This window comes from Alligator sinensis, unplaced genomic scaffold (assembly GCF_000455745.1).
Source record: "Alligator sinensis unplaced genomic scaffold, ASM45574v1 scaffold354_1, whole genome shotgun sequence".
Taxonomy (NCBI): Eukaryota; Metazoa; Chordata; order Crocodylia; family Alligatoridae; genus Alligator; species Alligator sinensis.
Window position 1 is genome coordinate 1,896,462 of NW_005842200.1, and position 22,333 is coordinate 1,918,794.

General features: G+C 44.0%; 1 protein-coding gene across 6 annotated transcripts in view; it reads right to left on the reverse strand.

Moving 5' to 3' along the window:
* Window positions 1–22,211, reverse strand: part of ACSL1 (acyl-CoA synthetase long chain family member 1) — a 64,943-nt gene extending 42,732 nt beyond the window's left edge. The window contains exons 1-3 of one of the 6 annotated variants that reach the window (XM_006026615.3): window positions 22,123–22,208; window positions 21,257–21,419; window positions 9,005–9,233 (exon numbers count right to left, since the gene is read on the reverse strand). In XM_006026615.3, coding sequence (XP_006026677.1) covers window positions 9,005–9,199 — 195 coding nt within the window. In that variant the 5' untranslated portion in view covers window positions 9,200–9,233; window positions 21,257–21,419; window positions 22,123–22,208. Of the gene's footprint in view, window positions 1–9,004; window positions 9,234–20,947; window positions 21,420–21,863; window positions 22,063–22,122 lie in introns of those variants that run through there. The other 5 variants (XM_014521285.2, XM_025207570.1, XM_025207569.1 and 2 more) reach the window with 5 other exon arrangements.
* Window positions 22,212–22,333: the final 122 nt, after the last annotated feature.

Consider the following 22,333-nt stretch of genomic DNA (forward strand, 5'->3'; position numbering starts at 1 on the left):
TTGTCCTTCACTCTGCTTAGCATCCTCATGCCAAATTCTCTACTCAGAATTTGGAGGTAGCAAAGACAGGGTAAAAAAGTTTGCCATTTTTACTTTCTCTATAGGTTGGAGAGTTTTAAATAGGGTGTTTTTGATCTATGTAATGTATTGGAACTCTACCCAGCTTGGTCTTTGTCCTCCCCTCCCCCTTCTGACATATATGAGGAAAGTTAATATCATAACCTTTCAGATTTTAAATCTCTTTGCTTTCGTAAGTTAGACTCAGCATAGCAAAAAAGGTTTTAAGAAATAAAGTAAAAAAATTAAGTTCAAGTTAGATTTTAGGAGATCCTAAAACATATTCCAAAGGAGTTATCCATAAAAAAGGTCTATTTGAACACCAGACATAGTTCCTTAATGCACTTCATCACTCCTATACAAGGCATTCAAAAGGAGTGCCTCTTGGTCTAGTTGTCCAAGACAGGCAGAGGTGCATGCTTATAAAAGTTGAAATGCACCAAGTTAAACTGGCCCCAGGACCAGTTGTGTTCAATGTCTTCATTAACTATCTGGAAGATGGCGTAGAGTACACACTAAGCAAGTCTGCAGATGACACCAACCCAGGTGGGGGTGTAGTAGATACACTGGAGGGTAGGGCTAGGATTCAGTGTGACCTAGACAAATTGGAGGATTGGGCCAAAAGAAATCACATGGAGGTTCAACAAGGACAAAGTGCAAAGTCCTGCACTTGGAACAATAGAATCCCATGCACTGCGAAAAGCTTGGGACTAACTGGCTAAGCAGCAGTTCTGCAGAACAGGACCAGGGGGTTACAGTGGACAATAAGATGAAGTGTGCTTAGTGTACCCTTACTGCCAAGGTGGCCAATAGCATGCTGGGCTGCATTAGTAGGAGTGTTGCCAACAAGTCAAGGGAAGTAATTATTCCTCTCTATTCTGCACTGGTGAGGTCACATCTGGAGTACTGTGGTCAGTTTTTGGGTCCCCCACTACAGACAGGATGTGGACAAGTTGGAGCGAGTCCAGTGGAGAGCAATGAAAGTGGTTATGGGGTAGGGGCATGTGATGTATGCGGAGAGGCCAAGGAAACTAGACTTATGCGGTATAGAAAAGAAGAGACTGAGAGGGGCCGAGATAGCAGCTTTCAGCTACCTGAAGGGTGGTTCAGAAGAGCATGGAGCTAGACTGTTCTTAGTGTGGCAGGTGAGAAGACAAGAAGCAATGATCTCAAGTTGCAGCAAGTGAAGTTTAGGTTGGATATTAGGTCTCACCAGGAGTGTGGTGTTGGAACAGGTTAGAAAGGTGGTGGAATCTCCATCCTTGAAGGCTTTTAAGGCCCAGCTTGGCAAAGCCCTAGCTAGGATGATATAATTGGGGATGGTCCTGCTTTGAGCAGGAGGTTGAACTAGATGATGTCCTAATGTCCCTTCCAACCCTAATTTTCTATGACTCTATGAAATACACCACAAGAAAGTTTCACTGCTTAGTTATGCAAGTTGCCATGAGGGCAGTGTTGTCACTATTACTTGTTCACCCAATATCAGACAGTTCAGCTAGAACAGTTGATGTTGGGGTGGAAAGCAACCTGTTTAAATTTGCTGATGACACCAAAATTTGGGGGGAGGTGAGCACACTAGCAGGGAGAGAGAGATTGCAGAAGGATCTGGATAGGTTACAGGGGTGGGCAAACAGGAACAGGATGTGTTTCAATACGGACAAGTGCAGGGTGCTGCACTTGGGTAGTAGGAACCAGCAGCACACTTATACGATGGGGAACTCCCTACTTGAGAGCACGGAGGCGGAAAGGGATCTTGGTGTCATTATTGACTCCAAGATGAACATGGGCCGACAATGCGAGGTCATGGTTGGCAGGGCTAACAGGACCTTGTCGTGAACATTCCTCCATCACAGTCTTGATATTGGGTTACAGGCTGACCATGGGCTGCCCTATGCACTGCTGCCATCTGATACCAGGAAGGCTAACGGAACCTGCAGAGCAGATTAACAAGAGAAGGCTGAGGGGGGACCTGGTGACCGTCTATAAACTCACTAGGGGGAACCAGAAGGGTTTGGGGGAGACGCTGTTTCCCCTAGCCCCCGCTGGCATAACAAGGAGTAATGGGCACAAGTTGATGGAGAGGAGGTACAGATTGGACATCCGAAAAAACTACTTCACAGTTAGGGCGGCTAGGAGCTGGAACCAACTTCCAAGGGAGGTGGTGCTGGCCCCTACCCTGGGGATCTTTAAGAATAGGCTGGATACCTACCTGGCTGGACTCAAATGAGTCCCATTTTTGTTTTTTAGGGTTCTTTTGTTTTTCTCCTGCCCTGGCGGGGGGTCGGGCTAGAAGATCTATTAGGTCCTTTCCGACCCTAAAACTATGAAACTATGAAACAGGTTTTTCAACCTGTTGTCCATAGACCCCTGGGGGTCTGCAGACTATTCATAAGGGGTCTGTGAAACATTACTATGATCAAAAGTATATGAATACCCACACTTACAATTCAAACGGGTCTGTACTTCCATTAAAAAGAAATTGTAGGGGTCCACAAATGGGGAAAAAAAAAAAAAAAAGCCACTGAACTAGAGAGAGTTGTTAGCAAAGTTTTTAGTCACCCAGACATAAGGTCTTACCTATGATATTACATAAGACTTCATCACTGTTTAAGATCAAGTCACCCAGGCTCTCTCGCTAAGCAGAGTTTTAAAAACTGAATCAGTGCAGATTTACATAGCTCGTGAGTTAGATGTACAAGGAAGTTCTCACATGTTAGGTTCTTTCCAATCAAATAGGTAATAGTCAGTGCTATTCTTAATTTAGCACTGGATGATAGCTACTCCTTATCTAGGTATGCAAGTTACTTAAAAAAAAAATAGTTGATTTGGGGGGGGGGGGGGTGCACACACACACACACACACACACACACACACACACACACACACACACACACTTCCCCATCAACTATTTTTTAAATTTATTTATTTACATATAACCCTGCACATGCAATTATTTTAAAATGGGACCCTCTTTAATATTAAGAGTGCTAGGCAAATCAGAGATGCTTAAGATGCCAAGAGAGCAGTCAAAATCACACAGACAGTGCATGCCATTAGCCATCTTCCACCGACCAACACGTTAAAAATAACTTACAGCCACATTAAGCCTAAAAACCACTAGTTTGTGCAGGCACAGCAGGTGCTTCCCTTGCAATAAGGAGCAAGCAGCCAAATACCTTAGCAACACTAATAGATTCACTTAACTGATAGTCAAAGCAGCAAATAATTTCAGTGGTTCTCTTTCCAGCCATGGCTATTGCTGCAGCCATAAGGCCAACGCTGCCACACAGCACCAACTGTGGTTGGGATGGGCTGCAAGGTTTAGCTACATACTGCACACAACTGTTTGGTAAAAAAAAGAGCCTGCTGCAGGCTCTTTGGATGATATATTTAACAGGGCTGTGCGACGCTTCAGTCACCAATTTGATTTGTCGGAGATTCATCCCAATTTGGTGGCCAAAATCTCCGAATCCGAATTGAATCAGGAGACCCTTTAAGCTCTCTGAATCAAATCAGAACCCTCCAAATAGATTCAGAAAGACTCGACAATAGACACAGCTTTAAATGTTTTTTCTATACACCTCAAGGTACCAGGTGGCTTGCAAATGCTGAGATGGTGGGGTGGATGAAGTATCCCATGGGAGCATGAGGCGGTCCCCAGAGCGCTCAGCAGCAGACCCAGAAGTGGACCAGAAGCACTTCCAGGTCTGCCAGGGAGCACATGGGGGGGGGGGCCCAGATCAGCAACTGGTGCCTCCTGGGCCGCGGGTTGCCAGGGCAGCACACCTTCCTGGCTCAGTGACTGGTGCCTCCTGGGTCTGAGGGGGCACCCAGGGTCCCTCCCAAGCCTATTGCCAAGCCAGGGGTCGCAGGGGCTCCCCCAGTGTGCATGGCAGTGGACCCGAAAGTGAACCAGAACTACTGCTGGTCCTCTTCTGGGTCTGATGCCAGGCACATGGGGGGGCTCCCTCACACTCCTGTAGGATACTCCATCTGCCCCACCATCTCAGTGTGCACGAGCCATGCCTGGTACCTCAAGGTATGCATTGAATCTTCAGATTTGGTTTTGGCTAAAAGAAAATCAGGGACAGCGATAAAAAAAAAAAAAAAAAAAAAATCAAGTCACTGTCCCCGATTCACACCAGATCCAGATAGAATATGGCTCATTTCACACACCCCTAACATTTAACCAAGTTAGTGACTTTTCACCTCTACACATTATTTCATAGGGCAAGCTCCAGAACATACCTGCATTTGTTTAATCTTATGCTTATCCTGTGGGAGTTACAAGCATGCTACTAGAGAAAGAGGTATACTGTAGAACTGTATTCCATTTCAAGCGTCTCATTATCAGCTGCCAACTTCAAATATAGGACTGCAGTTTGTGGAAGGAACAAGAGGGAGGTAGCTTTATGGAGGTTCACACCTAGTCAAAGCTACTGTGTCAACCTAACAGTGGAACTGAATTAACAGACCACTGTCTATTCAGGATACCAGTATTTCTAGATTGTACTGCTTGCTTGTCACTATGTCACTCCATTTTATATTCTAGTTTGTCCACTGCCAAACTAGATTCAGCAAGTCAATCCAATAGTCTCAAGGCAGCTTGCAGAGGCTTAAGTTTACATGAGAGAAGATATGTAGGAGAGACCAGACAACAACTGCGCACCAGAATGAATGCACACCGGAAATCCATCAAAGACAGAAACACCCAATTACCGGTGGGGGCACATTTCTCACAGGAGGGCCACTCTCTCCAATCTCTCAGTCCTGATCCTCAAGGGAAATTTACACAACACATCCCAGAGACGAGCCTATGAGCTCCATTTCATCAACCTGCTGGATACTAGAGATCAGGGACTAAACATAGACATTGGATTTTTGATACATTATAATCTGCCTGGCAACTGACTCCCCAGCCCAGCCCAGCCCAGCCCAGCCCCTGGCTTCTTTACTTTTCATTCCATCCAGGAAGAGCACACACCAACTGCTGCAGCTTCCTGAGCCTGACGAAGGGTTTTTGAACCCGAAAGCTTGCTTAATAACTATTCTCCAACCATTTGGGTTGGTCTAATAAAAGATACCAAATTCACCCAAGGGACCTTGTCTGCCTATATCCTTAGACCAACACGGCTACAACCTAAACCCCTGTAAGTTTACATGAAACACTTTAGTGTCAAGGTGTACCAAACAAGGATGTAGGCCAACCAACTGGATAAGCAAACTGACTGCATTTTCTTTGTGAAACAGATTTATGCACTTAGCAAAATGTGCACCTTGGACCATCAAGTAGTGAATTCCTCAAATTATTATTTAATAGTGTGGGGAGGGAGGAGGGGAGAGTGGAATCCAATACTGAAATGTCAAGAACTACCTCTATTGTTCATCATCATTTCTTCCTACAAGCAGTAGGTTACAGCCAAATTTCACACTGCTACAGTTTCACAGCTGGCCAGTGATTCCAAGGTGTCAATTTCCCTCAGGAAGTTGTTTCCCCAGGGGGAGGGGGACGGGGACGGGGACATGGAAACAAGGCATTTACCGTGACTAGAACCAGAGCAAAGCTGGCCTGGATTAGTTTGCTCATTTTTACCGCAATAACCAAGTGATTAAGTTACTGGGTTCAGTTTCATTTCAGAGTACAGAGGAATAAGTGCTAGCCTTAGACAAGATCTTATTATCCGATTACATATGGAATGGTCTTTGGCACAGCATCCCATCCAGCAGTGCTTTTCTTCAGGTGAAGGCCAGAATGAGAACTCTGTCAATTCATCTGCAGAAGAGCTATTTATGGTTTTTACACCATGTATTCAATTAATTTTTAAATATATATCTAGCATAGAGTTATGCTAAAGTCATGTTCTTAAGAGATCAAGAAACTCTTTACTAATTCTGAAGACAGTTATGCAGTTTCTGTTTGGGTACTGCAGATTTTTTTCATTATGGAAGTTAAACTGGATGTGAACTGAAATAGAGAAAAGAAAGGAACAGATCCTCTAAAATTAAATCTGTTGAAGAATTTTCAGCCACTATACAAGCCAAGTTTAGCTTGCTTGACTCAAGTTTGTTGTCAGAGTTTATTTAGGGCAGGGACTATTTTATCTCATATTAAAAGCAGCAATTTCTTAGATTAAAATAATTGCTAGAAAAATATCGAAGGTGGCAAAAAAAGAAGAGTCTTACATGACTTTTAATTTTTCCTGTTGTAGTAATTCAGAAAGGCCAAGTGCAAGAACATTCAGTGGAAGCCTTACAGCCCAAGTAGACATCCCACATGTGAAGCCATAAAGCACTGACTGATACCCTGAGTTTAAAATGAAACTATAGTACTGAACTAAAACCAAGTGGTCTCAGTATCTGGGTATAGGGAATAAGGCACAGTGCAAGATGCCACTCAACTTCACATCAATAAGGCTGAAGTAAAAGAAATTCTTTTGCTCCTGTGAGTATTTTCTTCCTTAAAATGAAGACTTTATGAGGCGGAGGGGGGGAAGGAAGAGAGACAAAACAATGATTATAACCATTTTTGGTTAAGACGGAGACACTGGCAGAGTACAAAGACATGTTATAGCCTAAAAGTTTTTCAAACTAGCTATATAAAATTTTAAGCAACTTAATCTGCATGTAACTGAGCAGTTCAGTCTGGGAAGGACTGCTAATCCAAAACTTCTTCCCAGCAAAGATTCAGAGTGCTGTTAATAAGCACTATTATCACTATGAAAATGCTAGTTTTAAAAAGGCTTTAAATCCCAAGTATGCTATGGCTTTACTGCAAAGACGTAGTCCCTATTTTCTGGAGAACCAAGAATGAAGTGCTACAAACCAAGAAGTTGCTTCTACTATAATCCTGAACAACAGTTATGTACTCAATTAGACTTTAAACTCTGGTAAAAACAATTTTCTTAAACCAAGCATAACAATACACTACCAATTATTTGTATATAAATTAATGTTTCATTATTAGCCATTCCAACAAAGAGAAAGCAAATGGCCAAATATTGCAATCTTAAATTTTTTGGCGATTGGTTTGCTATGAATTCCAACTTACTAAAGAGTTAAAAGTGTTATAGTATTATGATATCATATGCCAGCTTTAGAATCAGTTGAAATAAGCCAATTAAGTTTGCCTGACAAACAAACAGTTTGCCAACAAAGACAAGCTGGCCAAATGTTAACTAAAACATTTAAGATTTGCTTTATTAAAATACCAAAGTACCACCAAAGTGGGTGCTTTTAGGCCAAAGGAACAGGAACAAGTCAAGATCCAGAACTCTCTCAAGCAGCAGTTTTACCAGTTTGTCTAGGCCAATGCTTCTCACCTTTCCCCTACTTCCCTGTCTCCATCTAGGTGCCTTGAGCCCAAGTGCCAACTTTTTGTTTTTAACTACAGAAAAATAAAAACCAAATAGAGTAAATCTGCTGTTACAAAGAGCTCAAAGACCACAGTAGGTCAGAATGTTTAACACCATCTTCAATTCAGGCATTCACTTAGTCCTACAGACTTTGAAGCCTTGGGTTTTCAGTTTCCAGACAAATCTTGCTACAAGGCAATACTCCACACCATGGTGTTAGATTCCAAGCTTATTTTAGTGGCTGCTGTCATAACAGACAAAGTGCTATCATCAAGACAGCTTTACAAAGTTAGTTTGCAAGCTGCTGAACTGTGATTATAAATAAAATGCAGTCTTTACTATTAGTGTAATAGATAATACCTGCCACAAAATAGTTTGCCTCTAAGAAATGTGTTACTAGCTTAACAAATACCTATCTTTCCTCCTGGGAGTTGCCCGTGTTGCTCCTTTACAATGAAAAAGGCAGTCACCCATTTTAATATGCATATACGTTCTAGACAAGGTACCTGTCAAGGGCCGATTGCTTGTTAACACTGCATCTTGTAATGGTCTACTTTTTCCAAAAATGCATTTTTATCAGCTTTATCCCATTAGTTTGTAGTTATGGATCTACCCATATAGACTATTATTAGAATGGAATACTTGGTATTTAGTGCATTGTAACTGGACAGCAATTGCTTCTTAGCTACTGGAGGTGGCCCAAAGCCTCCCCATCATGAACTCCTTTCTCTTTGCAAAGGCTAGGATTCAACACTCAGTGAAGGAGAAATGCAAAAGGAAGAGAAACTGCTTCCAATATAATACTTCACCAGCCTTTCCCCAAAAGATGCCTTAAATTTTTCATAACCCTGGCAACTACCCTATAAATCAAAAAAATAAAATAAAAAAATTGAGAGTTCCTGGTATTCTTGTTTTATACTACTGAAGTAGTAAAGTGATCTGGACATCACTAAAAATACAACACTTCATGAGGATCCCTGTACTACCACCCAATAAATCACACGCAGAGGATAAAGTTAAGTAGCTTCCTCATCCAATTGAGAAACTCTAGAGTTAGATGTGCTAGCGACTTTTTAGAACTGAGGCTAACATAAGTTTTACCAAGAACCCCAAATTACACATTGTATTCCTGACATTTAAAAAGGATCAAGTTGCCATAAGTGGTTCACTTCAAAAATGAAGTCCAAGTTCTAAGCATCAGAACAGGTGTTTGAGTCTATATCCATATAGGAATATCACAAAAAATAGGGAAAGCTACTATAACTGACTAGGAGCAATAGTTTGTCTGTTCAGACCTGGACAGTTTTGCACTAGTCAAACCAAAAGCCTGGCCCTCAATCCAAGTTATATCCCCACTGTTAATTAAAAGTTCTTGAAATTACATTAATTGATGGGTGGAAAAATATTCCAGAGACTTGGGGGCAGGAGAGAAAAGAAACACAGGGGACCCTATTTGCATGTACAGCTTTATAGAAGCTTTTTCTTCCTTCACCTGACATGCAGGAAAACAGCAAGCTTCTCAATATTAAAATCAGAGATCCTATATGCCTCCCAAACTTGGAAATGTATCTGGGTGTGCTACAAGTCACACTTACCTCTATTTCCACAGACTGCATTGCTAGATCACATGGTGGTTTCAAAGCTTTGGGTCTTGTGGCGTACCAATAAGTTGTGAGAGCTGCAAAAGCACCAAATCCCATGAGCGTATTTGTTGGAAGAGTGCGTACATACTGTCTGACATCACCAAGTTCTGGCATTCGTAGATGTCTAAACAATTCGTGTGCCTGCATGGCAATTTGATTCAGTTATTCCTTAGGTTGGACTCTGTTGGCACAAGAAAAGGTCACTTACATGAATGCATTAAATTCCCTTTCCATTTGCTCCTTCCTTTCCCCACCATCCCCAAGACAGGAATACACACTGGGTCCTTCAAGTGTGCAGATAAAGATAAAAAGGTGATTATTCTCCTAAATAACTGGAGATAAGCAATTCTCCAAAGACAGTTTCTGGTGACAAGACATATGATTAACTTCTTTAAGTTTTAGAACATCTAACAAGTGCTTCTAAAGAGCTTGGGGGGGGGGGGGGGGGAAGGAAGAAAACCAATTCTCTACCTCTCACAGAAAAGAAGTTCTGCCTTTGACCCTATAGAAGTTTTGGCATGACTGTCACAAGATAGTTTCAACATTAGGAATTGAAACCTGAGGGAAATTAGCAAAGTATTCACCTCTTTGCTTAGATATTATGCCATTGGCAGTGGTGTGTTAGAATACCTCTGTTCTATGACTGTCACCACTGCAACATTTTCCACTTTACAGTTCCAGCAAGATAAGCTTTTTTCCAATAGTGCGTAGGAAGCTCAGTGTAGTGAATCAGTGTCTGAATTACCAGTACTGATAGCTGTTATATGCATCTCCATGCCCCAGCATGACACTAGTTTATTCCAGTTCATAGAGCAGGGTAAAACCTCTTTAATTTTTCACTTTAGTGTAGAGGTACATGGCAACATAAACATGGATAAGGAGCATATTTGGTCTGTTACTTATATACGGAAGAAAGAGCACTTGAGGGCAAGCTCTCCACCTGTGCCTGCAAAAAGCTGACTGACGTGAACATATTACAGCAAGAACAGACTGGGGGGGGGGGGGGGGGGGAAAAACAAAAAAACTGTTGCTGTCAGCTCAGCTGGTGCCCCCTCTATAGCCAAGGTCTCTCAGGACATTAGTCACATGCTGAGTCCTACAGCTCCTGCCCACTAGGCTAAAGGTAACTAGCAGACAAAAATCTGCACTGCTCTTGGGCTGGGAGGGCAGGCCAATGGCAGGGGAGTACATAATCACCCCACTGCACAAAAGGGCAATAGGCAACAATGTCTGTTTCAAACTCACAACTGACAGTGACATTCATAAATGCCTGTCACCAGCTCTTGCCTCCTACCACAAGATTGACAATAGGCTTTTAAGAAAAATGCAGTAGATTTACAGCATGAAGAGTTGTTTCCACAAGTTGATGGTAGACCGTTCTGATTTTGTTGTAAAGCATATGCTTTACATTTTGCCTAGTATAAAGTTATAGAAGATGAGAAAGAATGCTGAAGCCACGTGCGTTATGCAATAAAAGCTCCAATACTTGAGGACACGAGTATGCTCATGTCTACCCCACAGCCCCCATATGCACACTCAAAAAACTTGAAAGCTCCAGTTTTGTAGACTAGAAAGCTGCACTTTTAGATTCACACTGCTGCTGACTAGGAACATTCCGGAGGCTTGATCCTAGGGACAAGGGAGACTTCAAGAGTTGTACGGCTCCCAAAGTGTCAAAGCTAGCATTTGGGTAAGAATTAGATTGCAAAAACACCACTGAAATATTTCAAAAGGGCACAGAGGAAGCAGACAGGTGGCTTTGCAACTATAGTACCTGGATCAAAACCGAGCTGAATTCAAAGTACTGGAAGGACCGTGTGACCTTTGGCAAGGTATACATTCTGCATGCACTTCAGTTGCAGGCCTTTCCTCCCTACCTTTGGATTGTTTTTAGGCCATAGGATTATATTACATTTGTGTTTGTACACTACTTATTAGGATAGCACCCTCACCTCTGTTGTGCTATAGCAAAACAAGAAAAAAGCTGCTGGCAATTTTAAAAAGTTCATTAGGGATTTTATGCTACCAGTGCACAGACCTTTTTACCCTACCCCTTTTACATATGCAAGTTAAACAGTCCATAATTTAAGAAGCACAAAGTAATTAGGTTTTTATACCCAAGATTCCTGTGATAAAAGAATATTATTTTGCATGTCTTAAAGTGGGTGCATTTATAGATCATAGGAAATCATAGAAAATTAGGTTTTGAAGGGACTTCAGGAGGTCATCTAGTCCAAGTCCTTGCTCAAAGCAGAACCATCCCAGACAAGGCTTTGTCTAACCAGGTCTTAAAACCCCCCAAAGTATGGAGAGTCCACAACCTCTGGGTATCCTGTTTCAGTGCTTTACTACCTTCCTAGGGAAAGTGTTTCTTCGTATTCAACCTAAACATCTCTTGCTGTAACTTGAGACCATTGCTCCTTGTTCTGTCATCTGCCATCACTGAGAACAGTCTAGTTCCATCCTGTTTGGAAACACCCTCCAGGTACCTGAAGGCTGCTATTAAATCCCACCTCAATATTCTTTTCTCCAGACCAAATAAGCCCAGTTCCCTCAGCCTCTCCTCAGAAGTCATGTCCCCCAGCCCCCTCGCCATTTTTGTTGCCCTCTGTTGGACTCTCTCCAGTTTGTCCACATCCTTTCTGTAGCGGGGGCCCCAAAACTGGACATAGTATTCCAGATGTGGCCTCACCAGTGCTGTATAGAGGGAAATAATCACCTCCCCTGACCTAATGGCAACAGTCCTACCAACACAGCCCAGTATGCCATTAGCCTTCTTTGAAAGAAGGACACACTGTTGGCTCATACTCAGCATATTGGCCACTGTAATCCCTAGTCTGTCTCTGCAGAGCTGCTGCCCAGCCAGTCAGCCCCCAGCCCAAGATCAGGAGGAGTCATTTGTCAATCCTCACTCACTCAACCAGGGGGACAGGACGTTGTTTAAATAAGCAAGCAAGCAAATAAACAGAAAGCCACCACCAATGAATGACCATCCGTGGTCTCACCCTCAAGATTCCTTACCAACTTTCTAACCCTTCTCTTTCTGGTAGAAAGTTAAGTTTATTCCAAGAATTATAATCTTGGATGCTCACTATTTCTGAAGGTACTGCTCTTAGGAAGTAACTTTGAAGAGTCCCGTTTAGACACTACATTAGGGAAACGTTGCCTACAGGCTGCTTCAGTCTCATAATTCATCTAATGATATTATTTCAAGAGTTTATTGTGCATTTTGCAATTAAGGAACGCCTAAGATAGCGTAATGTTCACAGACTGTTCCTTTACAAGATTACTGTATTTGGTTAGCTACAACCGAGTCTATAACAATGATTTTACATAGGCTTGCAAATTGTAGAGAAAACAAGACCGGGAGTATAGCAAGAAGAGTTATAGTTCAAACCAACAAAGAGGCAAGGGTTTTTACTGTTCTCTCTTCTACTGGACAAACTGCATAGTGGAGTGGGGGGTGCAGAGGGGAGGTTCAACAATTTTTCAGGCACAAACAAAATAAAGTTTGTGCCCAAAAGCTTGTTGAACCCTCTCCCCCCCCAACTACAGTTTGTTAGATAAAAAACAAAACAAATCACAGAAAAACCCTTCACCTCTATTTCCTGACCTGGACCATCACAGCTACAGTTAAAAATTAACACCTTAAGTCATATTTTTGAGATTTATATCCCACCCCATCCAAAAGGCTCAGAGCAGCTTACAACAGACAAATAACCCACAGATAACCTATAGCTTATATTCCCCAAACACTGCTCAAGGCAAAAAACAAAAACAAACAAACCTGAGAACTCAAAGTCCCCCTCACCACACATCCAACTACCACTTTCCTACCTAAACCCTTGTGCAAGCAAACCCTCCAAGCAATTCCAACCATACTTCCCAACTGCCATTTACATCCAGGTATAAGAAACCTCTACATTTCCTTCATTCATCCAACCACCTGCCCATCCACTTTTAAAAAAAGACAGTGCCAAAAGCATAGTAAGAACAGCTTTATCAAATATAGGGGAGCTCCCTAACCACTAGGCTGGACTGGGCTGGGTGCAGCATTCCCCCCAGGTTGAACAGGACTCGAGTTTCCCCTGATCTAGTCCAGTGTAGCCTAGCCTGCTAGCTACAGCCCTCTCCTCCAGCAGAAAAAGTTGCACCTTTGAACCGCTCAGGCCAAGAGAAGCCTAGAAGCCAGATCCTCTACTTTTAAAGAGGTATTCTAATACCTCTTGTGCGATGCAGAAGCTGACAATCCTGCCACCTTTAAGAGAGAATGGCAGTGCTAGACTACATGGTATTTTCATTAGGTAAGCTCAGAACACCTGCCAAGCTGGGGCTTAGGCGACTTTGATACCAGGATGCCTGGTTAGCAAATCATAAAGTAACTTTAGGAGATAGCGAAATGTTTGGCTCAGCCATGTGCCCAAGACAAGGTTGCCTTTGGGGGACACACATCACTCCTTAAGCATCTAGGTTTGACGAGTACTCTTAGACAGTCAGAGGGCATGCCCAAACTGCTTTATTGAATTTAAGCACCTATATTTGTTTGTGACTCTTTGCCCTTTCATTTAAAAAAAAAAAAAAAAAGACACTCTCTCAGTCAGCACCTTCTTAAGATACGTGCTTCAGTCCCCCTATCACAGGGCTGGGCAAAATCATAGCATCAGGGTCGGAAGGGACCTTGTAGATCTTCAAGTCTGACCCCCTGCCTGGGCAGGAGGGAAACTGAGCTCAGGTGACCCCAGCCAGGTAGGTATCGAGCCGCTTCTTAAAGATCCCCAGGGTAGGAGCCAGCACCACTTCGCTTGGAAGTTGGTTCCAGATCCTAGCGGCCTTAATTGTGAAGTAGTTCCTACGGATGTCTAATCTAAACCTACTCTCCAACAACTTGTGGCCGTTATTCCTTGTTATCCCAGGGGGCGCTAGGGGAAACAAGGTCTCCCCCAAACCCTTCTGGTCCCCCCCTAGTGAGTTTATAAACGGTCACAAGGTCCCCCCTTAGCCTTCTCTTGTGAAGGCTGAACAGGTTCAGGTCCCGTAGCCTCTCATTGTAGGGTCTGCCCTGCTGTCCCTGGATCATGCGGGTGGCCCTCCTCTGGACCCTCCCAATGTTGTCCACATCCCTCTTGAAGTGGGGTGCTCAGAACTGGACACAGTACTCTAGCTGCGGCCTGACCAGTGTCGCATAGAGGCGAAGGATCACCTCCTTGGTCCTACTTGAGATGCACCTGTGGATGCACGATAGGGTCCGGTTAGCCCTGCCGACCGTGACCTCGCATTGTCGGCCCATGTTCATCTTGGAGTCAGTGATGACTCCAAGATCCCTTTCTGCCTCTGTGCTCTCAAGAAGGGAGTTTCCCCATCTTATAAGTATGCTGCCAGTTACTACTGCCCAAGTGCAGCACCCTGCACTTGTCTGTATTGAAACGCATCCTGTTTTTGTTAGCCCCCCCTGCAACCTATCCAGGTCTTTCTGCAGCCTTTCCCCTCCCTACTAGCGTGCCCACCTCACCCCAAATTTTGGTATCATCAGCAAATTGAACAGGTTGCTTTTCACCCTGTCGTCCAAATCACTGATAAAGAAATTGAATAGTGCAGGCCAAAGGACCGAGCCCTGGGGGACTCCGCTGCCCACTTCCCCCCAGGTCGAATATGACCCGTCCACCACCACCCTCTGAGTACGACCCTTCAGCCAATTAGCAATCCATCTGACTGTGTAGGCATCGATGCCACAGTCGCCTAGTTTTTTAAATGAGGTTAGGGTGGGAGACAGTGTCAAAAGGCCTTGCTGAAGTCCAGAAAGACTACATCCACAGCAACACCTGCATCCAATGCTTTTGTGACCTGATCGTAAAAGGCAATCAGGTTGGTCCGACATGACCTGCCCCTAATGAAACCGTGCTGGTTGCCCCTGAGCATCATCCCTGATGCCGGCCCATCACAGATGTGCTCCTTGATGATCTTCTCAAAGAGTTTCCCCAGGACTGAGGCAAGACTGACGGGCCTATAGTTGCCCAGGTCCTCCCTCCTCTCTTTCTTAAAGATGGGGACCACATTGGCTATCTTCCAATCATCTGGCACCTGGCCCGAGCACCATGAGTGCTCGTAAAGCTGATCCAAGGGCCCAGCAATAACCCCTGCTAGCTCCCTCAACACCCTGGGGTGGAGAGCATCTAGACCTGGGTCCTGGGGCCAGATCCGGCCTGCCAGGCCATTCTACCCAGCCCACAGGGCCCCTAAAAACCATTTAGAATATTAATATTTATTTGCTCCTGGCTGCCTGTCAAAGATGAGAGGAGCCAGGGGCAGTAGGACCTAAGGGAAGCTGGTGGCAGGACCCAGCAGCAAGGCCCGCCCAGCCCCCTCCTCCCCCAAACCAGAAACCCTTGCTTAGTAGAGGCTTCTGGCCTGGGACTGTTCCTGCACCGGAGAGGGAAATGCGGTCCTCGACAGCATGCCGAAACTCGGCAAAACGGCCCTCCGCCCAAAATAATTGCCCACCCCTGCCCTATCACCACTAAAAACTTTCTATAGCCGTTTTGTGGGCAGACCCTCTACCCCAACTCTAGCTGTAGCACCAGCACTGTCTCCACTTTCAGTTCAAGATTTTCCCCTTGCCTAGCCTACCCACTAAATAACAAGTTTGCTGATCAAAGGCTGGCAAGCAACAGAAGTGTTCATCTGAAGACAAAGCCGAGCTTCTGTCAATGTTGAAAATGTGAAGTTGTGGTGAGACAAGGATAGGTGGCCTACTTCATATTAGCTTGCTAAGAGTACTATTACCTTGACACTACAAAGTTGCAGAGCATGAAGACGTGACACAAGTAGCAAAACCCTTATCTGGAGAATGCAAGGCACAACAAAAAGATCCTAAGTAACAAACATTTATGTCCTTCAAGCTCTTGAGAAGACGGAGATGGGTTTGGAGTAGAAATTGATCCAAGACCTCCAAACCTTTACCCAAGGCAGTGAATACCAGGATATTGCTAACAGTCCTTTGGTTCACACGAGCTACTTCTCTCATGTTACTCTAACCCTTCTGCCAAAACCCTGCCACAAGAGCTATTTAGAAGATACAAGTCACCGTTTAAAATCTAGTAACTTTAGGCAAACAGCATAAATTTTCAATACTGGCTGGGCAGACAAAATTTGCTTTTCTATTTGTGAAAGTGTCCCTCCAACCTCATATTAAATTGTTAAAAAGGTTAACTAGGCAGATAAAGAAAGCTCCCTTCAGACACGCAGAAGAAAATACTGCAGCATCCAAGACTACAGTACAGCCTGTGTCTTGAAGCAGCAATCCAAGTTGGCAAGATGCTTTCATTCTTTGCTCCTCCTACTCACAGTAGTACAATGGTCTATTTACAAAGGGCTGCAAGCTCTCCTATTGTCTATGAATAACAAGACATAATTCGAGTGTAATGAAAGAAAACAGGAGAGCAGCAGTCAGCTTTTTTTCTTCTTGCAACAAAGAAAAGAACCAATTACTTCTCTTCCTCTCTGTATTTAGATGAGCAAGGCACTAAGCACAGAGGTTGATCATATCGAAAGATGCTTCATGGGTTAAAATAGTAAGGGTGGGGCTGGAATTAGCTGCATTGCTCTACTTCCATTAGTGGCCTCCCCCCAAACTGCTTCCAAGAGATTGAGTGGGATTTACAAAGTTAAAGTTTCCTACCTTCTGTACTACAGGGGGTGGCCAAAATCATTTTAAGGGTATTGGCCTATGTTTAGGCCAAAGTGGATGTGCCATTTCACCAGTTACACTCCAAGATCTCAACAATTCACCTTTCCAGTTTCTTTACTTGAACTGCTGCAATTTGCACTACACAATTCCCAAGACATCTCTTGATTGCTCAAGGTCGCAGGCTACAAAAATACTGCATTTATCCTGGAATAAACCATTTTACCGCAGGATAAAATGCAATTGTTCAGACATCCAATTCCATTGTGCCAAGACAAAACCTAATAAGGTTCATAAGACAAGAAGTGCTAACAGTTAGTCCCAAAACACTGCAAAGTGTCTGAACTGATATCCTGGGATTGCACCATTGGATCAACGGCAGAAAAGTGATGGTGCATTCAGCGACTCACTAAACCCCGATTGGAAGGGTGATGCACGTACACGCATTTTGGAACTCTTCTGTTCCAGGACAAAAAACACACAGCTTGCCCTGGGACAAAGGCTCTCATTCTCATTCTGCCTCAGGCTGGTGATAGATATTGCAAGTGCAGAATTATGCTGAAGCCTAATGGAAGAGCAGAACATGAGAGAGGGTGCTACAGACACCCCCAGGTAGTGTTTAAAATCTAAAATAATCTAGCATCTACAATTAACCAATCACTTATGAAAGCGTTTCTCCCCCCACACCCATATCCCCTCAAAATTCCTTCTCCTACTCCACAGGGTTGTGAAAGACTAGTCAAGTGCAGTGACAAGCAAGGGCCTTAAGAGTCCCAAAACAGCTAGAGCAGAGCTGTTCATCTGGCAGCCCATGGTCATATACAGCCCAAGGGGTTAGCCTGAAGCACCCCCAGGTCCAAGCGTTGCTCCCCCACTACTCTCCTGGTGCTGTTGGACTCTCTGGGCTCCCCCTCCCCCAGTTAAGCAGCTTGGGGGAGGGGCGAAGGGAAGAGAGAAGAGACATGGGGACCCCACAGGGCATGGCAGAGGCATAGTATGGGCATGGGGTGGGAGAACATCCAGGTGGCATGGCATGCAAGGCACTGGCCCAGTGCAGCCTACAGTCACTCAGAAGTTGAACAGCCCTGAGCTAAAGGAAAAAGGAACAAAGCCACCTGCTAAACCAGTAGTAAGGAAGGCAGGTAGCCTAGAAGCCAACACAGCACAAAGTGTTCATGTGCTATGTGGACATAGGCTTCACAGTACTGCAGCACAGGGCTGCTCTACTCTGCTCAGGCATCAGGTCCATTGATCTCATATGGCTTTTTCAATTTAATGTAGAATTTGCTCATACTTGTAACAGAGCAAATGTCAATCTGAGAAAGTTAAGTTGATCATGACATGACAACTCACGAACAGTTAGACTTTCCTCAGCATTACATCTAACAAAACAGCAAAGTCCTTGGATCTCCTTCCACTTTTATAGCTATGTATTTCAAGGCAGCTTCTCCTGAAGTTACAGGATGGCACCTTTATATTTAACATCAACATAATGCCCATAAATATTATGAAAAGGTCACTCAAGTTCTAGAAGAGTGACCCGTGTCAATTATGCCCGAGAGCCTTTTGTGCATGTTAAGCTGCGGGATGGAACCGACAGCAAGCACCACACTAAAAATAAAGGTCACTTAAATGCTTCTTACTATAAATCACCAATTTGTTTTTGTTCAGAAGTATGTCTCATCCTGACATACTTTCGATTATGCCAAGCCACTGAACAGTCCCACCAGGACAATGATTAATAGGAAACAACTTATGAACAGCCCTTTTGGTGTCAGAATCTATTATTCCAATTGGAGGTGCTGATTTCTAAGTTTATTCTCAGATCCTGTAGCTAAACCTTTTCCCATTCAACTAAAAGCAGATGCACAACGTAGTCCTACACAGCAGGGCTTGCTTGGTGGCACACACCAGTAGTCTAGTTAGACTGTGGTATTTTACCAATTTCAGTAGCTTCAGGAAAAAGTGCATCAAACAACAATACTGCCCAACTGATCATTTGAGACTGTTCACGAGCAGCACATTCTTGCACAACTTATCACCTCCAGTCTAATGCAAGAGTAAACTGATTCAGTCAAGTCAAAGTTAAATTATAACAAGATGCCTTGTTTTCACGTTTACACTGCAGTCTCTAGAAAGAAGTCAAGCATTATGGGACCACTCTTCCTTACCATCAAGTGGTCTGACCTCTATCCATAAGCCTAACATCAGTGATTCTTAATCATGGTGCTGCAAGACCCTTAAGTGCTGTGTAAACACCCACACACAATGAATAATATTAAAAAAATTCTGTCCTGCTGTGGTGGTTCTGATGTTTTTGCATAACCGCTCTATTTTCAGTCTTCTGAAGAAGAAAAAAGCCAAGCATTTTCAGAGTGGTGCCACAAGTCTAGTAATTCTAGTATTGAGAGACAAGAAGCAGGCTGGCCAGCTTCTTTCCTATATAGTAGAAACCCAGCATTCCTTTGTCCCAATGCTGATATGCAATGTTTTACTTCCTCCCAAAAACTATGCTGCAGTGAGTATTTAATTTTAGTTAGCTAGAACAAGTCTATGCCATGGAGGGGAGCACAAAGAGGCCTCCCCTTTAAAGAGGTACATACACGAGTTATTGGCAGGCTAAGAAACTTATAGTTTCTGGATTTTAGGACTACTGCTCATCCTGAGCACTGGACAGCTCTTCTGCCCACCCTTTCTTCTCCACAAGAAAAAACAGAATCATTTTACAAGACAGGGCCTTAGCAGAAATGGTCATCCTCCTGGGCAAGTCAGCCACTGAGAAGAGTCTTGGCTCCAAGGAGAATATTGTTTTTGCTGGTCAGTAAGCAAAAAAAAAAAGTGCCTCAGGGTTAAAAATATTTATCAAAACAGCAGTTAAAGTGAGCTATCAGTCTTGGTAGTTTATGACAGCTTAACTTCCATCAGTCTTTTACCCAAAAAGCACTTCAAATAACAAGATATGTTCAAGTTAAAGACAAAACACATGCATTGTGCATTGCAGAAAATAAGGACATAGCCTCCAGCACTGTTAGCCATCCTAGTTTCAGAGGTCAACCTGCAAACCCCTCCACTCAGGCAACAAGGTTAAGGTTTTCTACATTCTGTCTCATGCACCACCTTCCACTTACAATTGGCCAACCCACTTCTCCCATTTGCAAGGGCACTTTTGGAGTAGTTATACTCACCAGTTATATGCAATGTATTAAGTATTTTAGATAAAGTTAATATAGCCTGAAGCCAGAATATGCAACCAAACCATTCTCAGGCCACCAAAAGCCAACAGAGCTGATGTGCAGCAAAACACTTGCTTGCAAGTCACAGGAAGAATCAGGGTTTGAGAGACTATTAGCTACCTGCTTCAGTTAAATGTACTTAATGGATTTCTTAAACCCTACTCTTAAGTTCTGACGTGCATTTTACCCCAATTCTATTGTCTTCATTCAGTGCAATTCATCTTTCAAGACTATCCAAGACCAATCTGTAGGTTTCTTTTTGGTTACTATTAACAATGCACATAATTTAAACACATTTACAAATCCTAACAAGTCACATGAAGTCTGCAGTGGTAAATGTTACTTGCAGAAGGATCCGTGCATATTACCCCCTTCCCCACCCCCAAAATCACCACCAATAAGGAACTCATACTCCCTCCTTCCCCACCCCCACATAGCAAATTGATAAGTTACACTTCAGAATCTGAGCATAAGGAATTTAAGCAGAACTAAATTACAAAAAAAAGCTTCCCCCCATTCTTTCCCCTTTGAATTATTAGGTTTAGTGTGCTCCCCTTCTCCCCTAGATTAACGTTTTATTTGTCTTTGAGGCAAGAGCTAGCACCCTTTTGCTTCTGTGAAATCAATGACCTAGTTACAACCTCATGTTTGTAAAGTTATAGTTGCAAAGCAAACCTACAAGTTTAGATTTAAATTTATTCACTGCAGATGTCAAATATGGCTCATACCATTTGCTCAAGGGTCTGTCTGGGCAACATTATAGACAGTAACTAAGCATTCAGCTGTGTCCTTCCATCAACCACTGTTTGAACTTTTTATTTAAAAACAAACAAACAAACAAACAAACAAACAAAACCAAACCTGAACATCCCACTTGTTAAGACCAAGGAATCCTAAGTCTGGACTTGCAATAATCACTTACCAACAGAAGTGCTCCAACATAACAAGCAACACAGAATGTAAGAGAAGCTATTCAATTACCTGGTACTGTTATTGCCCAACACAACATCAATGAATATGAATCTGTGCAATCCTATGCAGCCTACAGCATGCACATACCTAAAGACTACTCGGATCACTTGGGAGTGTACCCTCAAACTACAAGCATGTCAGTACTGCTCAACTGGTTTAAGAACAGGTTTAGAGACTACTTATAGCAAATGAGAGCTTAAGCCACTGTGGAAGGCTTTACAATTTAGGTACAGTCACAGACAGGGCTTGATATGGCAGTGGCTTTAAACTTCAACCTTTCTAATCACAAGATCTGAGCAGCTCATCTTGTAGAGGCACCTTTGGATCCAGCCCTTCCCCCGTCAGGTCTGTCAGTCAAAGTAGAGTCCAATATGCCAGAAAGCCCACTGCAGACAGCAACACAGAAATTCAGAAGACTGTTCTGCAATTATAAAGATGCACTCCTGTTGAACAGCTGAAGTTGAAGATATTGTGCTGGTACCTTCAAAGAGAGACAGCATCAAGTCAGAAAAAAGCTGAAGTTGCTGAAACATGCAACTTCAGTCCAATAGTGCAGATACAGCTGGAGAGTTTAAGATTACAGGCCTCCACTTACTAGGAAACATAATTATAAGGCTACCATTTTAAACCCCATTTTCCTTACTCCACATCTGAATTTGTACTTTTGACAACTCCTGGAAGGGCCCACACACGACATGGGGTGCAACAACCCAGGGAGTAACACCTGAACAGTGGCTCACTAGTTAAGACAAGCACCTGACTTAGTCACTAGCTGGCGACTCCCTCCTCTCCCTGGTTGGAAACAGCAGCCCTGGGCGACCTGCAGCAGGCACATCCCCAGACAGTCAGGCCCCAAAACCAGCCACTCCAAACCCTGCCAGCAGCCTCCCTCCACCTGGCTCCCTTCGTGGTAAAACATCCCCACCAGGTCCGCAGGGGAGGGGAGCTGGCTCTCCTCTGGCATCACCACAAACAGGAGCCTGTTTTTGCTGGCTTGCTCCGCCGCTGCCTTTAAAGATGGCTCCAAGGCAGCTTATCCCGAGCCCCACATCGGGCAGGGAAGTGCCACTGGGAGCAGCGGGGACCTGTGCTCCCTCGGGGTGGGGGCACAGGGGGACAGAGGCTCGGGAGGGCTCCAATTAAGATGCGAAAGCTTCATGAGCATGAGTCAGGGGAAGACGCACAGTTACCGGCGCCCCTGCTCCGACTTCCCCAGCCGCACAGCAGGGTCCCCCCGGGCCTTGTCGGTTCCCTCCCTGCCCCCTCAGAGAGACGAGGCCGGACCCGCCCCCAACAGCCCGCGGCACCCGCAGGCTGCAGCGCCCGGCCCGGGGGGAGGCGCGCGGGGAGCAACCAGCCGGGTAACGGCCGCTAACGCACGCACTCACCCGCGCG